At 46.6% G+C, this 16051-nt stretch overlaps 1 protein-coding gene across 2 annotated transcripts in view; it reads left to right on the top strand.

The window, feature by feature from the left end:
- Positions 1-15458, top strand: part of LOC138580957 (perforin-1-like) — a 48380-nt gene extending 32922 nt beyond the window's left edge. For both annotated transcript variants that reach the window (XM_069651914.1, XM_069651916.1), the window contains one exon: positions 7861-15458. In XM_069651914.1, coding sequence (XP_069508015.1) covers positions 7861-8989 — 1129 coding nt within the window. In that variant the 3' untranslated portion in view covers positions 8990-15458. The remainder of the gene's footprint in view (positions 1-7860) is intronic.
- The last annotated feature ends 593 nt before the right edge of the window (positions 15459-16051 follow it).

Raw genomic sequence — 16051 nt, 5'->3', positions numbered from 1 at the left:
ACTCCTCCAATGCTTTTTATGCAGCCTACGTCATATGGACTAGTGGTCCATAGAAAAGATGATACTGCTGCTAAGTCCTCCTCATAAAATGGTACTTCTGTAGTGGTGGGTGCTTCCAGTGCCATTGCCATCTTTTGTGCTACCTCCTTGTATGTCACCATTAACCAAATACAGATGCTCATCTCGAACACCATCGCCCCATCTCCTATTTTGTCTGAGAATAGTTCCTCATCTGACACCTGTGTTAATCTTCATCCTTCCGCTAGTGCTATTACTTCTCTCCATGCTTTCCCCTCCCTATCCTGGGCGTGGACTGCAATGTAGTCTGTTGCTGCCACAATACTCTCTATGTCCACTAATATTATGGCCCCTTCCTTTTCACTTGTCAGTGTTTCTGGTCTGAAAAGGTAAGCTGCTGGTCTCCTCCACACCTTGGCCTCAATTCCTGGTAGCTATGCTATTGCCATGTCTGTTCCATATTGGAAGAGGTCCCCATCTACTGGTTCTGCCCTTGCCACTGTTTTGCCACAGTAAGCCTGTAATATGTGGTGTGCAGTGAGCATGTTAATGCCTGTTGTAGAGCACACTATTCCTTTGTCAGTAAATGATATGGCATGTTCAATCTGCTCATGATGTCTCTCCCTAGTATGTTTACTGGCGATTGCTTTGAGTATAGCAGCGGTAGAGACATGTTGTGATCTCCAACAGATAAGGAGATGTTATCGGTGAAGGGAACCAACCCTCGAGCCCCAGAAAATCCTTGAGTGTGCATAGCTTCACCTGACAAGTTTAACTTTCCCTCACTAATGCAGGACCTAGTGGCCCCTGTGTCTACTAGAAACGAGAATGTCTTGTCACCTATCGCCACCTTTATGCGTGGTTCCTACGCAGGGTTAGGTGTTACCGACAGGATGGGACACATCAAAGACGGCTGTGGGCTGTCCTATTGTGGATATAATGATTGTCCGCTCCCTGTGTAAGGGTTGTGACCCAATATTGTTACCCTCCCGAGCTGTGTCTGTTGTATAGGCGTGTCTGTAGTGGACACATTATTGTCCTGTATTTGTGTAAGCGGTTGCACTGTCTGGACGTGTTGTTGAGTTTTGATGGCCTGCTGTTGTGCCTGTTGTTGTGGTGTTTGGTACTGTACTTGCGGTTGGTGTGGTGTGTATGTTTGTGGTTGTTGCTGGGGTTGTGGGGGTGCTTGTGCTTGTTGTTGTGATAGCGCTTCCGCCCCTTGCTGCAACTGTTGTTGTTGTTGGTAAAAGTGTTGTCGCCCATTGTACCCCTGTTGCCCTTGCGCTCCCCAGGCTGCTTGTGCCAGTCTCATTCTACATGTGTGTGACATGTGTCCCACCAGCCCACATATCCAGCATGTTGGTGGCTCCCGTGCTTGCCATGGGTATCCCCCAGTGTTGTCTGAATACCCCTGCTGTCCATATTGGTTGTACCGCCGGAACCCTCCCCCTTGTTGCGGTGCTGCCTGGCCAAATCCCCTCCCCCTCATTTGTCCACCCCTCCCCCTGTAGTTGTTCGTGAATCCATTCCCCATTTGTGTATAACCACCTCCCATTTGTTGTGTTTATGGTGGGGGTGGTGGCATTTGCTGTGTCGTCATTTATGCATGCTGTAGTGATGCTGTGTGTTGTTGTGTAGTGTCTGGTGTCAAAGTGACCTGGGCTGGGCCTGTTATCAGCGCACCTTCCATGGCATATTTGGATAGTTTCTTTTGGACCAATTTCGCTTCCTCTGCCTTTCTGTCTTCCTCTTTCTATTTCATCTTTTCCAGCCACATCCTGCAATGGTGCACTATTGTCAGCTGTATCTCTGGCCATGCCTTTGCTTCCATTCCTACTAGTTTCTTTAACTGTCTCTGCACTTGTTCTGGGAGGCCTTGTATCAGTATGTGATAAAAAATTGCTAGTGTTTTGTCCCATGGTTCCCGCGTTTCCAGGCGCCATGTCTCCTGAATCTCCTGGATGTAATCAACAGGATCTTCATTCTCACGCATTTTGCGTGACATTATTGTTCCTATGTCCGAGGTGTCTGGGTATTGGACCCTCAGTGCCTGCCATAGCATGTGTCTGCAGTTAGCAAACGGTGCCCCATCATGTGATGTGTCACTTATAGTTACTCCTGGGAATCCCGTCCTCTTCCAGATGTCGTCTGCCGCGTCACCCCGTATTGAAATTAACAACCCCTTCACGTCACCTACCGCTAGTTTTTGCCCTGCAGTGTGTTTTTCCATTTCGTATATCCACTTCCTAGCCCCTCCACTCAGAGATGGAAGTCTGAATTTGATATTTTCTTTGTCTGCATGTTTCCATGGGACGTATTGCAGCCTCGCTCCTCCTCTCTCTAGTAGTGGCATTAGCGTGTACTCCTTCACCTCTCCTGGCGTTCGTCGATGCAGGGATGTGTGGATGTATTCGCTGTCCTCTTCCATGTCAGAAAGTTCCTCAACAATGTCAGTAATGTGATGTGGTACCCTATCACCTCCTATGTTCTTGTTCCTCCTCCGCTGACCTGTTTGCCCCTTCCTGTGTGTATCAGCTAATTCTTCACTTCGGCGCTGTGGGAGATCTCTGAGTCTGTTAACATATGGCGTGTGTTGTGCTGGCTGTGTCAGTGGCCACGTCGTTCTTTCTGTCAGTTGCCTTTTCTTTTCCTTCCCTGTCTTTTCTTCTTCCCGCATTTCACATTCCCATGACGACCCGCAGTCTGTGCATGTTATGTAGTGCATGTTATGTATAATTTGCTTAGCCCCTTCCCACTTCCATAGCTTCATACTCTGCACGATCCCTCCTCCTCCTCACTGCAGAATCCATCTGAAAATGTAAATCCTGGGCCTGGGTGTTTTCCCCCCACTGTGACGGTCCCCAGGTCTATGTCAGTGCACTCACCTTTCTTCTCCGTGCCCCTCTGTGCCGTTGTTGTTGCTGCCTCCTCATTGCTATACGCGTACATTTTGGCCCCATATTCCTTGTGCGTCTTTTCTAGCGCAATATTCTTTTGCTTGACCACTTCGTCACCTACTTCCACGCGTGCTCTGCAAAGCTCATTCATTATGGCATTGCTTACCTGTTCTAATATTTTGTCCTCTTCATTCTTGTTGCCCCATAATCCGCCCTCCCTTGCCAGTATACTTTCTATAACCTGTCCCTCTTCATATTTTTGTGCGCTTTCTGATATAATCTTCTTCCTCCATAGTCCCATCTCTCTGTCATTTTCTTCTCGTTCCACTTCTTTCCTCCTTACTTCCCGCTGCTCCATGCGCGCCACCCTTTCTGCGATACCCTTATGCGTTCTTCTTCTCGTTTCTTTCGTTCTTCCTCTTGCTCTTTTAACCCCACCTTGTCTCCCTTACTTTCTTTCTTCTTTTCTTTCCTTTCCCACGCTTCCTGCTTGAACTGTCTGATCAGTGCGCTCCATGCTTCCCTCAGTTCTGCTAATCTTTCCTCCAACATCTCCTCTTCTTCCTGTGTCATTCTTCCTTCCTCCGTTCCACTTACCCCGTACCCTTTCTGCGTGTAGTCCATCTCTTCTTTACCTACCTTCTTTACCACCTCTTCCTCTTCCTCTGTTAACGTCCCTCGAAGCTTCAGTAGCACCTGTGCTGCTATCCAGTCATCTGGTCCTATATTCACTAAATCTATTGGTACCCTTTTTTTGCCCAAAGAGCTTACCTGTTTTTGTTTTGTGTCTGCTTCACTCCTCGCACCCACCCCCTTTTGGTAGCTATCTGCTGGCGCATATGGTGGTGGGCTGTATGCAGGGTTGGAATATCCCTCAGCGGCTGTTCATTGTGATCGGGCAGTTTCCCTCAGTTCTTTTATTGGATACAGCCCTCCTGCCTCCTTCTTCACTTCTTTAGTGATCAGTGTTTCCTCTTCACCTTCCTTTTTTACCTCTGCAACTGTGAACAATCCTTCTAATTCTTCCTCACTTTGCTCGGTACTGGGGGAATTTTTGGGCGGGCGCTCCACACCCGCCCTCTCCACTCATCTTCTCCTCTTTTACTCCCTGCACTGTGAACATCCCCGGTACCCCTGGTGCACACCCCTGGAACATTTTCCAGAGGTCGAAAACTTCTAGATGACTCACTAATTTCTTCCCCTTATATGTGTTGTGTAGATACGCTAGCAGTGAGTGTTGGGTGCACATGTCAGAGCTGCCGTTGGGCGGCTATGGTATCCTTAGCTTGTTGTCTGTCTCTTGTGTCCATTCAATGCTGTGCTTTACTATTTTATCTCTGTGCGATGTTAGTGTTGCGTAGATGTGTTGGAGTGGTGTTGTTAAGGCACTTGCTCTGAGCCCTAACCCTGTCCCTATCCCATAATACGTAGACATTTTACAACTTTACTTTTTCGATACCACCTTTACCTGGCCCCGTAAATTGGGGTCTTCCGACTTTCCACTGTAAGGAAAAGCAATTTTGTTATTACAATACTTTGTGCTAGGCAATGTCAACTAGGGCCCCCTTCGACCCACGGTGCACAAAGCCCCCAGTGGCTGCGTGCCCCTTGCAGCGTGTTTTTGAGCTGCCCCACCTTCCTGTGTCACGGCTACTTGACACACCTTCAACGTACTTCTTACGCCTCCTCCTTCTCCCCTGTTCTCACTGCCTGCGTAGTGTATGCTCCTCTTGCCCCCTCCCACCGGCCGCACTACCTCCTTGTGCGACCCCCATTATTGAGCGCGTGCCGATGTTCTCCGCGTGCAGCCACCTCTCCCCCTTCACCTCTCCCTTGTCGCTTCTCCTCGCCCGATCACTCCTGATGGAAATGAGAAGACCGCTGTGTCCTATGCAAGCCCTATGAGTGACGTCACCAACTACTGCAAATGGATACCGGTACGTAGAATTACAACAAAATAATGAATGCGCGCCACATTTGACAATCTTATTCCCCATTATCCCCACAGCTGTCGTCCCACTACGTCTGGAGTGGAGTATTCAACAATTACAATCGGACTGCGTACACTGCGTCGCCTCGCGTGTGATACGCCCCCTCTCTAGGGGAGCTTAACCAGCCAATTATCTTCTGCACCGAGAAACACCCAATCAATAGGAATCCTCATCTATTCATTGATCTATAACGCCAACTTATAAGAATGCCACACACCCCCCCTTTTATACAGGTGTCCGCGATCTAGACCAATCAGCGCAATCCGCCAGTCACACATGGGTGCTTGAAGCCCCACCCAGCCTGCTCTGTAACACTAGAGGGGGCGGCCCTCGTGCCGATCCCCGCTACACCTTACACATTGGTCACCGCTCAATGGTCAAAATTTCTTCTTAACACACTGGCCCTCATTACAAGGTGGGCGCAAAGGGATACCGGGCACTGGTAATGACACTGATGCCGGTAATCCCTTTGCGCCCTATTCCGAGGTCCCTTTGCAGGTCCTTCCCTTAACGCCTGGTTTTACCAGGCGTCAAGGTCGGGACCTGCAAAGGGATACCGGTGTCAATAACGGTGCCGCAATTTGCGGTACCGTTATTGACGCCTTCCCATTGAGCCCTATGGGGGCTCAAATGGGAATGGGGAATGGCTTTACAAATGGGGACTTACCGGTCCCGCCAAGGTCGGACTGGACCGGTAAGTCCCCATTCCACCAAGTCGGTGGCGGTACCGGTATTGGTGTTAGTCATGGCGCTAATTGCACCATGACTAGCACCTTCCTCGGAATGAGGGCCACTGTAAGAGCTGCCCTCCACCCTAGTTACATTTCCTCCGCCCTACCACACGACATTACATTTCTGGTTGTGTGTGCCATACTCACATCGAGTTCTTGCCTGCCGGTGCCGCTCGGCTGCGGGCACCCCTCCCAATCAGCTTGCGGCCTCCCCTCGTCTAGACCACTTCTGGACACTCACCGAGTGCGGGCGGGATACTTCTCAATTCGGCTCCCAACGGCCAATCTCCAGATTGCGCTATCCGGTCGTCTCGCAGTTCTGCGATGGTGCGGTAGTCTTCCACAGGGGGCAACAGCAGAGGGGGCCATGTTGCCGGGCCACCTAGATGCAAGCAGCCTCGCTGTGGTCACTCTCAATTTCAGCAGATCTCAGCAGTGCCTCCAACTTGTCGGGGTAATTCCCTGGGGGGCCGGCAGGGCCATCTGCTGACCTCCGGGGTTGGGGAGGCCCCAACGCCTCCCGCGTCCCAAAAGGAGTATGAGGCACACACAAGAGCAAAGGGTTACTGCTGTTTATTACATAAAACAGGCAGGGATGGGCTCACAGGTCATAGGCATCCGAGAGACCTCTCATCCTTTGTGGGCTTGCAGGCCCTTTTTCTAGCTGCATGATGTGATATGTGCGTCACCTGGGAAAGCTAGCTCAAAACCTAACGCCAGCTCAGGTTGGCTCCCCGAGTGGTAAGGTCACTATAGGTACATATAGGAAAGATTGTTAGTGGTTGAGGAAGGGTCAGGTGGTACGCTTGGGCCATTCCTAATAATTGCTACACGGGATATGTTACAAGGGGACGATTAGTGATTGGCTAAACTATAGTGTCATCAGTGATGAGCCCCTTGTATTCTGATTGGTTCACCTGCGAGCCCCCAAGCCTCGGACCACCGCCGTTCCCAGCTCGCGGTATATCTGGTATTAGCAACAAAGTGTGACTATGTGTCAGTGGTGGACAATGGACAGGTCTGACTATTAGCTGGTGTGCAGGTCTTTCCCATCAATGTCGGTGTCCAATTTGTTACTTCATTGTTGCAGTCTGGGTCCCAAACATGAGACCCCAGTGCTTTTCTGTCCCTTGGGCTTGGCATCGTATCAGGTTGATTTGGTCATGTGTGGTGAGACCGTGGCTGGAGCAGAATTATGAGCATTTGATTTGTATTTCGGCTCTGAGGAGCGTTTAGCAGCGGAAGGTGTAGCTTTGGCTGTGGAGAGCGCGGCATGTAAGTTGCAACATTGCATCCTTGGCTGTGGGCTCTTGTCGGAGCTTGTTCTGCGTGATCAGCACCTTTCAGCTTTGTCTGAGCTGCTCCGGCCTGGGGACTCTGGCTTAGCGGCCTACATCGGCCTGGTTTATGGGTGGCGGTACATAGTCCACAATGTGGTGGTCATGAGGGCGATATAGGTTCATATGCATTAACTCATATAGAAGGTTACATCTTCATGTATTTAGTGGCGAGGAAGCGTCTGCAAGCATTTACATGAGCTCTTCTGGCGTTTTCCGTTTCTGCGGTGCTGTATGTGGCCTATGTGAAAAATAACAACGATGCATGTCTGTGGGTGTGCGCGGTCCTCTGTGTCATAGCACTGAGTATGTTCTTTGTGTGGGTTGGTGTGTGTCTGATCCATGTGCATGGTGGCACATGTGTTCTCGTCTGTTGGCTGTGTCGTCATGGCAGCTCTAACGATGGCGGTATTTGTGGTTATTGTCTAGTCGAGTTGATCCATGTGATCGTTGTCAGCTCCACCTGAGGTTGCAGCACGTGGGTTGATAGACAGGCAGATTCCCTAGCTGTGTGGTAGGTGGCCACAGTGGATCTTGACGTCTGGTGTGGCTGTGAGCGGGTCGAATAGTTCTCGCAGGTGGTGCTTGGGTCGGGACGTCCTAGGCGGCCATGGTTTGGATGAGAGTGGGAGGAAGGGATTGACCCATTTTCCCTCTTCAGTAGCCATTGTTACAATCAGTATGTATTAGCTATTACAAAGTAAGTGATTCATGGACCGTGCTGAGCCCTCCACAAATATGTTTGAAGAATTGTTGTTGGTAATACTAGAGTTCAGGTCCTCAAAGCCTTTAGGTAGACTGATAGACTCTGTCCATGACGGGCTTCTGAAGTGTTTTCACCCTTGCTCAATACAAATGCTAATACACTTTTTTGTTTTTGCACTAGATACCGAATTAAACAGTGCGTGAAGATCACACCGGAATTCGACAAAATGCTGAAGGCTTTGCCAATTGCCTACAACAGTCACACTAAGGAAGCCTTCCGTAACGTCATTGATGTGTTTGGGACCCATTACATCAGGCAGGTACACCTTGGCGGGACAGTCAAAGACGTGACGGCTATAAGAACATGTGAGGTAGCCATGTATGGAATGACCAAAAACGAGGTCAAGGACTGCCTGGATGCAGAAGTGGCTGCAACCCTGAGTACCCCAGAAACCATCAAGGGCGAAGCCTACACAAAATACTGCAAGTCTGAGAAGAAGAGCAAGCTGGGCTCTGCCAACTTTTCCAAATCCTTCAATGAGAGGATCTCAGATGTGACAGGAGGTTTGTTAGAGAGTGACAATGACATCTTGTTCCCAAGTGAAAAACCAGGCAAAAGGATAGAATTCATTCAGCGTTGGATTACATCTTTGAAGGACAAACCAGATGTGGTAAAGTATTCCTTGGCACCCATCCACCTGCTGAAATGCCCCCCAAGTCCCGAAACAGAAAATCTGAGACGTGCCATTGCAGAGTACATTCTAGAAAAGCAAGCAGAGAACAAATGTCCAAATTGCCCCAAAGGCGGGTCCTCACAACCACAGGGCCAGTGCACCTGTGAATGTCCCAGCAGCAACTTTGTCACCAATGACTGCTGTCCAAAGAAACGAGGAGCAGGGAAGTTAACTGTGAAGGTTCTTAAAGGAATTGATCTGCATGGAGATATGATCACTCAATCGGATGCCTACGTCAAAGTTACTGTGGTGCGCTTAATGAGCAAGCGTACCAGAACCATCATCAATGATAACAACCCTGTGTGGAATGAGGTTATGCTTTTCGGCTTTCTTGACATAAATACTGATCTCCAGCTACAGATCGATGTGTATGATGTAGATCCCCTCTCTGAACAAAAGCTTGCATCTTGCACTATGCCACTTCGCCACATGGACAATACGTTTGTGGAGGAAAGATGCAATGCTCCTTCAGGATACATCATATACCAGTACAAGGTTGAATGTGCTCCAATGCTCACCGGCCCCATGTGTGACCAATACAATAGGTCTCCTTTTATGAGTTTAGTTATGGGATAAATACCCTCCAATGTTACAGCAGTAGACGAAAGTTAACCAGTGACCCCAGTTTCCCTACAGCAAATCCTGCATTTATGTGCACCACTCTCCATTAAATATACTCTGAAAGTAGTACTAGTCCAGCCCAAATCTCAATCATCTCTATAGGTCACCTTCTCTGGATTTTCTTTCGGTGAAATGCCCTAAAATGTTACAGAAGTGCCCAAAGTGGGCGAGCTACCCGAGTTATCCTAATGCAAAACCTAATGCTTTTACGCGCACTACTCTCCACTGAAATACACTCGGTGAGTGGGATTACCCCCCCCAAATCTAACTCATCACCCTACTTCCAATCAACCCCAAGTTTTAAGATCCTTAGATTTATCTTCTTTTGGATTTGTGTTGAGCTACAGCAGCAACATGATGGTGCTAAAGCGCCGCCCCCCCTCCCCCACCCCTGATGTTTCAGAATTAGGGATACTATGAAAATTCACATAGAATTTAGATAAATGAGCACAAGGGTATGTATTCTTAATTTATTATGAGTGTGATCTAGTTTAAACATTAAACTTTACACATCATGACATTAAATGTACTTTCTTTTTACAGGAAAAAAATATCCATCTATAAACACAATTAATTTTCTTACAAGACTAAAAAACATAACTAAGAAGTAAAAAAGAAATCAGATAATGAAATATATCAACTGTGAGTCAATTTGCTAAAACAAATACAAATCAAACTACAAGCAATTATGTTCACTTCATGTCTCATACGCGTTCTTTCTCGCTCCCAATGACAATACGTACACATTTACCTATAAACCTCCGATTCTCAGATCTTCCTTGTACACCTTAATAAGGAAGCTGAATAAAAGCTAGATATTGTAACTGAGTGCAGAGGAAGAGAGAAGGAATCTGGATCCCGTGTATTCAGGTATGAATTCAATAAAGTAAAAGTCAACCCCGAAATTGGATCTCCTGGCAATACTCAATATTGGTCTGATAAGGATTTGCTAAGATAAACAGCCTTAGTCTACTTATATTGAAATGCGCAACATTATTTCAATTTCCAACCAAACATTATACAGGGCAGTGAACAATCGAATGCTCGTAAGGGGATTTATAGGTTTTACAGGTATCGAGGGAAGCTTTAATCTATATAATAAAAATATACATTGCAGATAACGACTATTAGGCTGCAAACCCTTCTCCCTACTACCACCAACCCATATACTCCAGCATTATCCATGCTTACTCAGTATCAATAATCCATTTAATACCGTGTGTAGGACCTTTTTAGTGCCTTTTTCAAATTGGTTTTCTAACCACCTTGTCCATTAATTTTGCACTGCAAATAGTGAATTATAAAATTAGAATATTGAAATTATGTAAATTCTGTAGACAGGTAAAAAAGGTTCTTTGGGGCTCCATCGTTTTGATTGAACACATCAAAAGAGATGCCTGAATCTTTCCTATCTATACATCACAGTGACAATTCACACAACTTTGTCCAGGCATAGGTGTGATGCACGCCATGAAAAGTAGTAATTTACATGTGTGTAAGTCATGCCTGATCCCCAAAAGTAGAATCCCATGTCTGTAAGAGTAATTCATAAGTTTGTAATGTTCATGCAAAGGCATACATTATGCACTCCTATCTTACCTCCATATGCAAATGTTGTTGAGAGCAGATTACAAATAGGAATGAAGGCTGACCAACTGCCTTGCAATTATTCTGCCTTATAAACTAATTGGGTCCACTGATTGTCTAGAGATTAATAACCTCTCACTGAAGGGATCACAGATATGAAAGTAGTTATTTATTGCATATGGCTTGCTTGTGAAAAAAACAACAAACTGGTCATTGTTTCTTTACACAGCTGGGCCATAGCACCACCCAAAGAGCCCACGTGAATGGGAAACAGCAACCAGCAGAAAGCCGGAACAGCGACCTCCGGTCACCTCAACCATTTCTTTTTTTAGAGAGTGCCACCTGTTAATGAAATAATGAGGTTCCATGAGTTAAAATCGTGGCAAAAATGGCCGTGGACACAAAATATCGCGGCAAAAAGGCTGCGGTTTTGCCGCCGCAATCCATGTAAAGGATGCAGGGGACACCCCCGCAACCCCTGGACCCTTTATACGATTTAAGGGGGGCGGGGGACATCCCCGCAACCCCCGCTCTCCTTAAATGGTGCAATGGGGTACATCTTTAACGGGTCAAACCACAGCATTTTTGCCCCGATTTTTTTGTACAGGCAACATTTGTGCTGCGATTTTATCACTGCATACCAATAATGAGACGATATGAACCGAAGCGGTGGGCCGATCCAGTCGGTAATGGCCCTCCACCCAAGTTAAGGGCCGGAGCTAATCAAGGCTCCCTAACGGGGACGGTGGTGCTGTTACCAGCAGGGTCGGCCTGCCACCGATGTTAATATTGCCATTAGCACCAGTGTAGTTTTCTACACGGGTGCTAGTGGTGGATTTATTTGGGGAGAAAAAAAAGAAACTTACCTTTACAGCACAGCAAGGCCCCGGGCAGTGCTGGTGTTCTCGAAGTTCATTTCCAATGTTGATGACTGTGATGTCATCAACATTGAAAATGGACTTTGAGGACTCCAGCACTGTACGGCGCCAAGCTGCGCTGTAAGTTACGTTTATTTTTTTATTGAAAAAAAGACATCATTAGCACCCGTGTAGGAAACTACACAGGTGCTAAGGTGGGGGGAGGAGGAAGCAGGGAAGGGAAGGGGGTGCTGGCTAACCATGGTGCTCAGAATGCAGGCTTGTACCTTACAATACAGCCCGCATTCCGAGCATCCTGATTGGGCAGTGTTGTGTAATGACCGAATCGTACGCAGGCACACAACCTGCTGATCTAGCCACATTGTAGAATACAGAGTTAAGAGCTTATCGCAGCACACACTGAATGCTTGCAACCTGTTTTTCCCTTTTGCTTCCTTATATACATGGTAGCGCCTAGACACCCAGCTTATTGAGCTGTAACTTGAAAAGCATAACAGCTGTTGGGCTTGCAATTATATAATAGCCCACAGAGCACATGGGCCTGCAAAGCTTGCTCACTAAGGTTTCATTGCTTTACTTTGCAGGACCTGCATGGTTGGTTCGCAGCGCTTGCTTTTAGCTTCGCTGAGACACTTTGCATAAACACATACGGGGTGGTACAGTAGAGTGCAGGCTGACCCATGCAACTGTGAAAGACGTATTCCAGGGAAGGACTTCCCAGCCATGGCCTGGCTCTGTAGATGGGAGGAGAGCAAGAGAGAGAAAGAGCAGCTTGGATAGGTGCAAAGTTGTACTTTTCCAGCTTAAAACATGTTTTGCACTGGATGTTCTGGAAGATTTGCATCAAACTGATTGACCGGCTCACCTGATAAAAGTTTGCGTTCACATGAAAAAGGGGAGATTCTCCTATGGATCTGTATTGCGAAAGTGCAGATGCCCTGGGCTGGCAGCTTGCTCATAGTTGGTGATTCTGGAGAGAGAGAGAGAGAGAGAGAGAGAGAACTGTACTCTATACAATCTGTTTACTTGCATTCTTTCCCATTCTCATAAAAGTGAAGTTTATGTGCAGTTAGTAGTGCTTTTTGTAGTGTAAAGCGTAGATGCATTGGTATAGGTGCATTGACCCACTAAGCTAACCATATTGCATATTAGGCCTGTAGCTTGCTGTATTAACAGCTAAGACTGATAACTTATTCGAAGAGTGTGCTAAATGCTGACAATCAGAGCTTCACTTGTGGCACGCAATTAAATTTATTTTTTACATAATAAATCACACAAGTTGATTGGGAAAGACACAAATCGCAATACTTTGCTTTTAACCGATTTCAATTAAAAAAATAATCAACACTGGTCAATGAACAAAATCTATATATGCAGTGCTAAGCAATTTCGATCTTCCTGCGCACTTAAAAGGCTAGCAGTTTGTTTTACAGATCAGTACAAATGCATACGGCAATTATTTCACAAACAATTTTGCTTTAAAATAAACACAGGTTGAAGTCGGGCAGAAAAATTGTATTTTAGTTTAAGGACCAGGACACCCCCTCTTCCTTAAAGAAGTCGGGGTCACAGGACAAATAGGATTGCCCAATTAAATTAAAGGCTATAGTTTTCAGCATACACTTGGAATAATTTTAGTTAATTTTGAATGTTAACAGAAATTCATCCGGAGTGTTTTGCTTAATGTGAATTAATTATATTATATTCTGTCAAATAGGCTAAGGATCTACACAGTTGTGTCCCCCTCAACCCTGTATAAAGGGAAAGGATTTAAGGCATCAGATTCCCCCACCCTTTGGTTTCAAAGGCTCAATTCTACTTTAATTGAAAACCTCTATTTAAAGTGTAGGAAAGCCAGCTGCATTTCAGAACCCTCTTTGAGGAGAGGTCAGGACTCTGGTCACACCAATCTCAAGGATGGTCCCCAGCTCTTCATCAAAGGGCCCAATCAGCTGTTAGGCCTACTCAGCAATAGACAGCTCCAGCCCTCTTCCAAGCTCCACCCAGATGCAATTTTAGCAAATCTCCTTTGGTATTTCCTTGCTGCTGTCAGCTGGTCCTTTTTAGCAGCTCTCCCTCTCTCACTGTGGATCCACTTTATATACCAGCGAGGACACCATCAAGATTTCAATATAGGACAGTGCCATGCAAGAATTCTCGCAACCAGGATTGAACAATTACCATTCTCTCTCTCCCCAAGCTCAGCCTCTCTCTTAGGATTGTTTTAGTAGTCTAGAACAGAAATATGACAGCTCCCATTTGAAATCCCCTTTTTTTCATGTCAACTTTTTTGGCAAAAAATAGTTATGTGGCAACACTTCATAATTTACTAGTAACAGGCATAAAATAAATAACGCCACAAGGGTGGCTGCAGTCTTGTGAAATACACGTTGAAAGTCACGTGATTAAACACGTGACACAGGCAGGTCCCTCCTCCTCCAGGAAGCAGGGAGGCTCACAGCAAGAGCTATACTTGCTTGCAGTGCCGTGTGATGTTATCCTGAGATCGAACAGCGTTCTGGTTCAAAAGCAAGCCTTCACTGGAGAAAACAATGTGCCGCTCGGTCGGCTGCAGTCTTGTGAAATACACGTTTCAAACGTGATTAAACACGTGACACAGACAGGTCCCACCTCCTCCAGGAAGCAGGGATGCTCACAGCAAGAGCTATACTTGCTCGCAGTGCTGTGTGATGTTATCCTGAGATCGAACAGCGTTCTGGTTCAAAAGCAAGCCTTCACTGGAGAAAACAATGCGCTGCTCGGTCGGCTGCAGTCTTGTGAAATACATGTTGAAAGTCACGTGATTAAACACGTGCCACAGACAGGTCCCGCCAGGAAGCAGGGAGGCTCACGGCAAGAGCTATACTTGCTCGCAGTGCCGTGTGATGTTATCATAAATATATATATATCCTGCTTCAGCTAATCATGGGGAATTCAATACAAAGCCAGCCTTGTCCGCACCATGTTGCATGGGCGTGTGGCAATTTATACAAAAGACATAATAGTTATGAACATGTGATTTGCTGTCCAAATACCTAATTTTACCCTCCACCACTCCGCCAACTCTTAAATTCAGGACATGTTCAGAGCAGCCAGGAACACATTTTAGCTTGCCATTACAATTCCCTAAATCGCATGTGGATGAATTTCATTTCAACTAAATTGCCTGGAATTATCTTAAAAGTGACTGCAGTAAAACTTGTGGTTGATGAGAAAAATGCATAAGTAATGATAATCCTTTTAAACTAATGGGAAATCTTCATGTTACGCACATTTTCTGTCCTTTCTTCTGGCCATTTGCCCTTCTGTTGTTTGAAGTTGGTAGGCTGACGGTCATAAACACTTGGGAGGCATTGGCTACACAGAGATCCCCAACTGCAGATAATGAGGTCGGCCAGCCTTGTGATGTCACAAGGCCCTGCTGACATCTGGCATCCTTCCTGTTATCTCGAGTTGACCACCATTTCGATCTGAAAACCTATTTTCTTGTATTTGTTTCAGAGTTCAGCTTCCCTTTATTGCAACGCCTCTCACATTCCAGTCATGCACTGACTAGGCCATTTATCTTTTTGTACAGAAAGGAGCCTTCAGAGACAACAAGTCTGGGGAAAATTTGTTTTCAACACCCTTAAGGGCACGCCACACTTTATTGCAGTTGTAAATAGCTGGTATGCAAGAGCCTGGCTTGCAGTGGGGGAGTCCTTTGTGAAGTCTGCCCAACAACAAGCAAAAGAGTCTTTCTCCGGCATAAATGAAATTTACATTTCACCCATGGAAACAAAGTGGCCTTTTCTTTTCAAATTTGTTTTGCCTCCACTGTATTTAATATTTGTATGTATTTTAATGTGTCTCATTCCCATGTCCCCTCCCTGTTGCCCTGTGGGAGCTTTGAAACAGAATGTACTTGCTGTGTAAGTGCCTAACAAGCAATCAATAAATAAATAAATACATTGCTGTCAGTATTTTTCAAAGGAAGCATAATATACATTGGGCCTCATTCCGAGTGGGGCGGTAAGGGTTAACGGTCACCGGTAACGAGACCGGTGCCGTTAAACCCTTACCGCCCTACTACGAGTTCCCTTTGCGGGTCCTTCCTTAATGCCTGCTTTTAGCAGGCGTTAAGGACGGGATCCGCAAAGGGACTTTAGTGCTAATAACGGTACAGTAATTTACGGTACCATTATTAGCGCCTTCCCCATTCCCATTGAGCCCTAGGGGGGCTCAATGGGAATGGGGAAGGGCCCTGGTGAATGGGGAATTACCGGTCCCTCCAAACTTGGAATGGACCGGTAATTACTCCATTCACCAGGGCGGAGTCGGAACGATTTTGGAGGCAGCCATTCCGCCAATAGCAGCATGGTTACCTCCAAAGTCGGAATGAGGCCCATTGCATCTTGTCAACACACACTAGGGGCCTCATTCCGAGTTTGGAGGTCTCCATGGCTGCCTCCAAATCCTTACCGACTCCGCCCTGGTGAATGGAGGTATTACCGCCCCATTCCAAGGTTGGCGGGGGCAGTAATTCCCCATTCACCAGGGCCCTTCCCCATTC

Source organism: Ambystoma mexicanum, chromosome 3p, assembly GCF_040938575.1.
Source record: "Ambystoma mexicanum isolate Mex_15411 chromosome 3p, UKY_AmexF1_1, whole genome shotgun sequence".
NCBI classification, from domain to species: Eukaryota; Metazoa; Chordata; class Amphibia; order Caudata; family Ambystomatidae; genus Ambystoma; species Ambystoma mexicanum.
Note: the sequence above shows the minus strand (reverse complement) of the source record. Positions and strands in the feature narration are given on the sequence as shown.